The sequence below is a fragment of the Microchirus variegatus genome (assembly GCF_963457635.1).
Source record: "Microchirus variegatus genome assembly, chromosome: 7".
In the NCBI taxonomy this organism is placed as follows: domain Eukaryota; kingdom Metazoa; phylum Chordata; class Actinopteri; order Pleuronectiformes; family Soleidae; genus Microchirus; species Microchirus variegatus.
Window position 1 is genome coordinate 1,011,166 of NC_139808.1, and position 9,390 is coordinate 1,020,555.

Consider the following 9,390-nt stretch of genomic DNA (forward strand, 5'->3'; position numbering starts at 1 on the left):
CCTGGGGGTCTGTGTTTATAGGTCACAAATTCAGGCTTTCTTATGTGTTGTTGTGAGTCAAAGTTACGATTCAATTTATATCAGATTTTCAGTTGTGATGTAGTAATAATTGTGCAGAAGTCACAAAATAGACGTGTTTTTCTTTTTGTTCATAAAAACGAGCCAAGTGAACTTTGAACTGTGATGTATATCCAATTCAATCCAGATTTCAAACATTCTGAGTATTTTTTTGCTCAGGTGTTTTTATATAGTTGGTGAAAATGACTTTTCTTCCCCATCCAATTGCCTACATCTTTAGAAATAAAAGTGCTAGGTAGAACCATATACGGTTCTTTGGCTTGTCCTCACAGGAGAACTCTTTTTGGTTCCCCTAAGTGTTACCAAGAACCCTTTTAAAACCCTTTATTCAGGAAAGGGTTTTTAAAGGGTTCTCTTGATCTGGAACCATTAGTGTTACCAAGAACCCTTGAAAAACTAATTGTTCCAGGTAGAACCTCAGCCTTTGTAGAAGAACACTATTGGAACCATTATTTCTAAGAGTGTAGGCTGTGCTGAAAAAGAGGATATAAGACACTCTATGTTGCACATTCTTATAGCCTCTGTATATATAAAAAGTGTTCTCACTTTTAATAAGCAGAATTATACACATAATTAAAACACTTCCACTGCCTGCTATAAAACACTAATACAAATATTAATAAATCTTTCAAATATTTCAATAAAGTAAATTAGGAGAACACTACAGAAACACACCAACCCCCAATGCGACGATCTCTAAACGCAGCAAACAGACAAAGAACAACATTAACACAAAACTCTTTCTTTCTTACTTCCTCCTCTACTGGTTTCTACCAAATAAAAGCCTGGATCTAGTTTCAGTGACCACACCTCACGCATCTATTTAAGCCGAGGTACTTCCTCTGGAAGCGGTCTTCAGAGGAGACACTTCAGCATGATGTCTTCAAGGTAATGATTTGTTTTTAATGAAGAAATAATCCTGCACTTTAATTAGTTTATTCAGCGATTCTCGCGTCATGTTAAATCAGTCAAACCGAGACACAACAATGGATAAGACACATGAGTGTCTATGTCCTCAGGGAAATCGAGGCTAAGATCAGCACAGTGAAGCCATTCACACACTATTACATTGGTCTGGACTGTGTAGTAACTCATGTCAGTGTAAACTATAACATGCACATTATTACTATTAGTGGTGGAATTGTAATAGCTTGACCACATTTAACGCATTTGAAGATTTAAAATGCGGTTTGCGTCTTTATCCCTGTATAGTTTTTGTATGTATGCGATGCTAATCAGGAACAAATCAAAACTAAGAATACCAAATATAAATAAAAATGAATACACGTACATCATAATGGCCTTCACTGTACTTACATATGCTCTTTTAAACCCCATTTAGGGTTTAAAAAATGGACTAAAAATCTAAATTCATCGGTGAAAATGAGTCCGATGAGCCTCGCGACTGGACCAGCACATATTCAGTCCAAACCGCAGGAGAGGGAGGTGTGGGGCAGTAAGGTGGAGTTCATCCTGGCAGTTGCCGGACACATTGTCGGTCTGGGAAACGTCTGGAGGTTTCCATATCTTTGTTACAAAAATGGAGGAGGTAAATGAGGCCATACTCGCGTACGCGATTGTATTTCTTACCTCGATGGGACATTTTCTGTCATAAATATTGACCTTGTTGGGACCAGTCGTTGGGACCACATGGAGACCAAAACCTGGTCCTGATGCGGCAGAACCTCATTTCTGAGGAAAATGTTAGGAATAAGTCTTTTGTTTGGTTGTCAAAATGAATAGAAGTTGATGCGATTCCTTCAAAGTATGGGTTAGGGTTAGCGGTCGGGTTTCTCACTAATGTCTCACCACTGTTTCTCTTTGCCCTTGTGCATAGCTGCAGTGCAGTCAAGCGTGAGCAATTACAATAACAACACATTTGCATTCTTATCTTTAAAGGGGCTTTCTTCATTCCGTATGTTTTGTTCTTGTTCACCTGTGGAATGCCGCTCTTCTTCCTCGAGACATCTTTGGGACAGTTCACGAGTCATGGTGGAATAACTTGCTGGAGGAAGATTTGCCCTCTATTTGAAGGTACGTCGTGGATGTTAGAAAGATTAATGTGATAATAAACATGCCACAGCTGTATGTAAATATCTTTGTTCAGCAACAGTAAGCTTTATTCATTTTTAAAAGCAGGCTTAAAACTGATCCCTTTTGACCACGATAGATAGATAGCATTGGCCCCCAGGTCATTTGAGTTTGAGAGCCCTGCATTACAGTTTGAAATGATGTATTCTTAAAAGTTGATTTGATGAGTCGTCCATCCATCATCTCAGTATCGGAAGTTACAAACATCGACGCATTTGAACATTTCTGTTCATGTACAGGTTTGGGTTATGGAAGCCAAGTGGTGACTTTATACACTGGAGTGTATTACATCATCATCCTGGCTTGGGCATTCCTCTATCTGTTTTCATCCTTCAGCTCTGAGCTTCCGTGGGCGAGTTGTGGCAACAGCTGGAACACAGGTACAGGATCACAGAAGACTTGTGATACATTGATCATTAAGTTTGTGCTGATGAGTTTTCAAACTATTCCAGAAAGCTGTTTGGACTCCAGTCCCAACCAAACATCCTTACTGTTCCTGTCTGGAAACAGAACGTCTTCTGTTGTAGAGTTCTGGGAGTAAGTTCCTTTTTTGATGATTCGTTATACCAGGGCAGGGTGGGTTCTCCTCTTTCCTTCTAATATGTCCCTTAAATAAACTCACAGGAGGAGAATCTTGGGTCTGTCCAGTGGAATTGAGAAAATTGGACATATCCGTTGGGACTTGGCTCTTTGTCTACTCCTTGCCTGGGTTTTGTGCTACTTCTGTATCTGGAATGGAGTGAAGTCCACAGGAAAGGTAAGTCACAATCGCATCATGACTGATTTCATGTTCATTTAATACACGTCAAAATAAATAATTGAGTTTTGGTCCCGTCCTTATAGGTGGTCTACTTCACTGCCACGTTCCCGTATGTGATGCTGGTGGTGCTGCTTGTTCGTGGTCTCACGTTACCTGGCGCTAAAGACGGGATTAAGTTCTACCTTTACCCCGACATATCCCGCCTCGTCGATCCAGAGGTAACGCAACGGAAATAAAGCAGTCACTGGTCACTTTATTATGTTCACCTGTTTTAGTTCAAACCCATGAGAATGGGCAAGAAAGGGGACTTAGAATGTGACATAGATATTGGTACAGATGCTGTGGCCGGACTATATCAGAAACTGCTGATTTACTGGGATTTTCATGCACAAACTATTTTCTCTATCAATTTAATTTAATTTAATTGAATGTATACGTCTTGCTGCAGCTAATTTGCAGCCTTTGTCCCTGGCCAGGATTTTGCATGTTGCAACAGAGGTAAATGAGGAGTTGAGTTGTTTTCATGTGGTGTGTTATTCATGTTCACAGCTACTGCTTTAGACAAACTTTAACTTTCACACTAAACATCTTCAGTTCTGTATATGGCGTTTCAGCTCCTGTGGTAGAGAAGTCCATAGGTATATGTTCCTTTCACTGATTTTACAATTCAGGCTTGATGGTGATTCTTTGATTCTGACACATAGAAGACTGTGTCATCAGCATACGTCTGACATTCAGTGTCTTTACAAACATTAGGCCAATCATTTATGTACAAGCAGAACAGAATGTATTATTTGTGCTGCTATCTTGACCCTAGAAGAAGAGATCTTGTAAATAAAGGTTTAAAAAAATAGGGGCCCAACACTGATCCCTGTGGCACACCAGTCTAAATGCACAGAGGAGATGTTTTCTTATTCTATAATCGTACACATTGCTGTCGATGCTTTTTTTCTTTTTTCAAATCTATAGGAACATTCCAACTAATATTCCTGGCAAGGTCTGAAAAAGAGAAATGTCAGTTAGCAGTTTACCTTGTTGCAGCAGGTTTTTGAGGGCACAAAAAGGCAACTGTCACTCAAATAAGTGCTCAAGGTATATGCACATGTCGAAACTTGAAGCAGGTTGGCTACGGCATTTGAAAAAAACACATAATTCATCTTCCACCACTTTGCGAAAGTACAGTGGGAAAACATACAATGAGACAAACAATTTACACTCTACTTTAGCGTGTATGACAATCACAGTAAGCCAAGAGTGTTAGGGTCATGGTCAGGTTGGTGATTAATGCAGATGACGTGTGAATTCTGTGTACACTCTCCTGCTTTGAAATATCTTTACATGTCTGTTGTGTTATGTAACCCTAACCCAGGTGTGGATGGATGCCGGTGGCCAGATTTTCTACTCCTTCGGAGTTTGTAAAGGGGTTCTGACATCTCTGGGGAGTTACAACAAACACAGCAACAACTGTTATAAGTTCGTACTTTTATACCTTCACTGACTACCTGAATTCACTTCATTCAAACTTCCTGGTACTGAATAATGTTTTCCTCCTTCAGAGACTGCATTTACCTGTGCCTGTTGAACAGCCTCACCAGCTTTGTCGCCGGCTTCGCTATCTTTTCTGTGCTCGGTTTCATGGCAAAAGAGCAAGGTGTGGATATATCGATGGTGGCTGAGTCAGGTATGGATTTTTTTTTTTCCTGTGTGTGAATTATGACCAATAATCTCAATGTAACATTCCAGGTCCAGGTTTGGCATTTATTGCCTACCCTCGAGCTGTGGTGCAAATGCCACTGCCTCAGCTTTGGGCTGTTGCTTTCTTCATCATGATCATCTTTCTGGGGTTAGACAGTGAGGTAAGATATTATGCTCATCTAAAAGACAGCATTGGCACCAGTAATTTGCATTAATTTCCTATCACAATTATATAAATATGCTTCCACAGTTTGTCTGTCAAGAGGCCTTGGTCACGACCATCTCCGACTTGTATCCCTCAATCTTTCAAAGCAGCTGTCGACGGAAACTCCTCCTTCTCGGCATCAACACTGGGAGTTTCTTGATCGGCCTTTTCATGGTGACTGAGGTGAGCGGTTTCTGGAGTTGACTTTTGAATCATTTGTTTGTTGTACATACGTCAGCGTAATAAACTTGTGCACACAAACAGCTCTATTTAAAAACAGTAAGTAATAAAATGTTCTCTCTTTCGAGGATGACATTTGAGAGAATAATCAGCCTCTGTAGAAGCTGCAGCATTGGTAGCTGAACCTGTGTATTCACCATACTTATCGTACTTATACTCATCCATCGTATTTGCAGGGAGGCCTTTATATTTTCCAGCTCTTTGACCACTACGCCTGCAGTGGGATGACACTGCTGTTTTTTGCTGTTCTTGAATCTGCCTGCATTGGCTGGGTCTATGGTAAGAAGCACTGATGGTAACATCAGAGCTGGAAAACATACTGAAATATTCCACTCAAGTAAAAGTACTGGTCTAAAAATGTACTAAGTTAAAGTAAAAAAGAGTAGCTTGTTTAAAATGTACTCAGAGTAAAAGTAAGTTCATGCCAATTCACCTGTTCTCATCATCATTCCCCTGTCCTCGTAGTTCACCTGTCATCATTCCCCTGTCCTCATTGTTCCCCTGTCCTCCTCATTCACATGTACTCATCGTTCCCCTGTCCTCGTCGTTCACCTGTCCTCGTCATTCACCTGTCCTCATCGTTCACCTTTCCTCATCGTTCACCTTTCCTCATCGTTCACCTGTCCTCATCGTTCACCTGTCCTCGTCATTCAACGTTCCTCGTCATTCACCTGTCCTCGTCATTCACATGTACTCATCGTTCACCTGTCCTCGTCATTCACCTGTCCTCATCTGTCATCTGTCCTTGTCATTCACCTGTCCTCATCATTCACCTGTCCTCATCGTTCACTTGTCCTCATCATTCCCCTGTCCTCATCATTCCACTGTCCTCATAGTTCACCTGTCCTCAATTATTCACCTGTCCTCATCATTCACCTGTCCTCATCGTTCACCTTTCCTCATCGTTCACCTGTCTTCATCATTCACCTGTCCTCATCGTTCACCTGTCCTTATCGTTCACCTGTCCTCGTCATTCAACGTTCCTCGTCATTCACCTGTCCAAGTCATTCACATGTACTCGTCGTTCACCTGTCCTCGTCATTCACTACCAAAGTTTCCAGTGCATCAATTTATTCATTTTTTTTTTCTCTGTAACAAATGTGATTTTAAACTTGAACGTGAGTAAATGTAATTCATTATTTTCCACCTCTCAGTAACATGTACTTGCAACAACAATAATTCCTCTCTGAGCTCACTGGACAAGTGAAATGCTATTTTATAACCTGTGTTAAATAACAAGTTACAACAAGAAACACACTGAAAATTCCAGAAACCTCAAAGTTTTAATGTGACATCGTGTTCACAAGGTGCACAGGTTTGACAAGGCCGTGATGTAACTGAATACCTGTGATGTAACTAACGCTGCGTCTCTCTGAAGGGGCAGATCGCCAGTACGATAATATTAAGGACATGATTGGATATCGACCTTGGCCTTTTATGAAATACTGCTGGCAGTACTTCACCTCAGCAATCTGCACTGTAAGTACTGGGAAAGGCATTCACTGAGTCATGACTGTAGTAAAACGATTGGCAAATATGAGAAGAGAGTGTTTCCGTAACTGTATCTCACTGTGTGTGTGTAAATAATCAGCCATGTGTAAAATAATCTCTAATCTAGTAATCAGTGGAGTCACTCCAATTGTAAGTAGCAGCAAACACATTCTGCAAATCTCTGCCAAGCCGAGATAAAACTGCATATTTTCGAAGCTAATCAGCTGTTGCTTATCGTCTCACTGTGTACTTTATTGCATAATTCGATGCTTTATTCATTAAATTGGACCTTTATACTCGTTTTTTTTACGTTCTTTTCTCCCTCTGTTGTGTTCTCAGTGTACGTTGCTCTTCACCGTAGTCAGATACACTCCGCTTAAATTCAACAACACGTATGAATATCCCTGGTGGGGCTACGCCTTAGGAGGATTTCTTGCTCTGTCGTCGACTCTTTTGGTTCCTCTGTGGATGTTGTACGCCGTGAGCGTCACTCCTGGAACCCTGAGGCAGGTGCGTTACTGTAACTTACTGTGCATTTGACAAAATATGTGTATTTATTAGATTTATTCTTCATTCCCCCCCCCCCCTTATCGTTAAAGTAAACACCCGTACACAACACGTCTGCACTCACCACATTTTTAACCCTCAGAACACAGAGCATTTTGGCTGCTTTTTTCCATTACTATGTTTAAAAGTACAGAGGATATAAGAATGTGTCATATAGAGTCTTATATCCTTTTTTCAGCATAACCTAGGCAATCTGATGAAACATTTTTTTTTTTACATTTTCACTCAAAATATTTCAAGGTGCATTATGTAATAAATGATAAAATCCTCCTAATATGTCACAGAGACTCAGGAATAATGTTCATATAACAAACTGAACTCACCAACAACAACAGTACAGACAAAATATTTGCATTAAAAAAAAACATCTTTTGCAGACTGCAAATCATGTTTATGTTTTGAAATCATGTTTTAGCATGTGGCACCACCTACCGCCGTCTACCAATCATTGCAGTCAGTAGAGTCTCAGCTGCTGAGCAACCATGGGTTGCCAGTTACGTCAGAAAACGAAACCTTAAAGACCCCGGTATTTTGAATTGGAATGTAGTAACTGTTTTTGACCACATTCTTACATATGGCACCTTCAAAATGGGGTTGAATTTGTGAAATTTGGTAATACGTCAGCTTGAACAAGAAATCTAATCGATCTGCACAATTATTACTACTTTATATCACTACTAAATGTGATATATAAAGAATCATAAACCGCCCCTCCCCCCACCCCCCCCAGGATGTCCATATAAGGAGTTGTAATCTTGGGTGGACGGACAGTAAAACTAGGGAAAGGTTGGGGAAACAAATAATGTTTAAGAAAAAGGACTGTCTGATAACATTGTAAACCTCTCCAGATTAGATAAGATAAGATAAGAGCAGCAAAGACAGTAAATACCCATCCATCCATCCATTATCTACCACTTTATCCTCCACCAGAGGGTCGTTCTGGACAGATTACCAGTGACAGTAAAGATAATAAAGATGATAAATAATAAAGATGCATTTCCAAGAAAGTGCAGTATAGAAAGATATAGCAATAAGATAAGAAGATAAAAAAGTTAAAATAGAATGCACATTATAGACAGTTTCCAGATGGGCTTGATATGAACAGATAACATCTCACACTGTTATTGTTTTTATTCAGTGTGGCCTTGTTTTGCTGTGCTACACATTTTCTCTACTCTACTGTGTGTATCAATCCAGTTATATAGAAATACCTCATACTCTCCGTCTTCAAAAAAACTTATTCACACATATTCAGACTTTAAATTTTTTTTTTCTTTCTTCTTCTTATTTGTTGTTGAGTCATAGTGACGAATAATTTTATATCGCATTTTTAGTAGTGATATAAAGTAGCAATAATTGTGCAAAAGTCAAAAAATGGACGTGATTTTCTTTTCTTTTTGTCCAAATTCAATCCAATTTTTAAACATTTTGAGTTCTCGTGCTCAGGTGTGTTTATATACTTGGGTGAAAATGATTTTTTTTGCAGAGGTTGTGTTGCAATAAAAGGCGGTAAGACACTCTATATTTCACAATTCTACATGTTTTAACATAGTAAAACGTGTTCTAAGGGCTCACAGTTGTATCTTACTTTCCTCCACACACACAGAGACTGGAGGTTCTGTGCAGTCCAGCAGAGGACCTCGCCACGGCATCGAGGAAAGCATCTAATCGTGAAGCTTTCCAGACATTTACAGGATTGCACACACTCCGCGATACAGAAAACCCTGAGCACAGAGACAGTCGTGTCCAGAGAACATCTTTTATTTGAGTTGCAACCCACACACACACAGAGTGTGTTTCATGTCTTTCGGTCAGCAGCATATTTACTTCTGCCGAAAGAGGTTGTGTTCTTTTCTTTTTCTTTTTTTTTACCTTGTTTGTCTGTGTGAGAGCAGGAATGATCTAAACCTCAGGACATGAAGTGTATTGATACTGTGGGAAAACGGAAAGGTGATAATCTACTGAATACATTTATTTCTGTTTTAGGGGGGAAATAAAACAATTATACACTACTGTATATTAAGTGTTCTGGTGGTACATAAAAATGTCTTTCAGGTGAGCTGCATGTTACTGTGAATTTAGCTCTTATATTAATTGTTATTAGGTATGTCATATTTTTTTGACTTGAAGGTTTGAAAACTTGAAAGTTTTAAAATTATGAAATTTGAAGGAGTATGCGGTATTTGTATACACCTGTAGTTTTTATTCATAAATCATCAAGACCACGAGGAGTATGTTATGTTGTTGTTGTTGGGTTGTTTTT

At 39.5% G+C, this 9,390-nt stretch overlaps 1 protein-coding gene across 1 annotated transcript; it reads left to right on the forward strand.

The window, feature by feature from the left end:
* Positions 1–1,461: 1,461 nt before the first annotated feature.
* LOC310929733 (sodium- and chloride-dependent GABA transporter 2-like) lies at positions 1,462–8,895 on the forward strand (the record flags this gene model as incomplete). The annotated part of the gene is made up of 14 exons (XM_083892579.1): positions 1,462–1,627; positions 1,978–2,112; positions 2,409–2,549; positions 2,622–2,706; positions 2,794–2,926; positions 3,013–3,147; positions 4,299–4,402; positions 4,486–4,610; positions 4,673–4,785; positions 4,875–5,012; positions 5,246–5,348; positions 6,448–6,548; positions 6,900–7,070; positions 8,734–8,895. The coding sequence occupies 14 exons, from the start codon at positions 1,462–1,464 to the stop codon at positions 8,893–8,895; spliced, it is 1,812 nt and encodes a 603-aa protein (XP_083748705.1).
* Between the last annotated feature and the right edge of the window lie 495 nt (positions 8,896–9,390).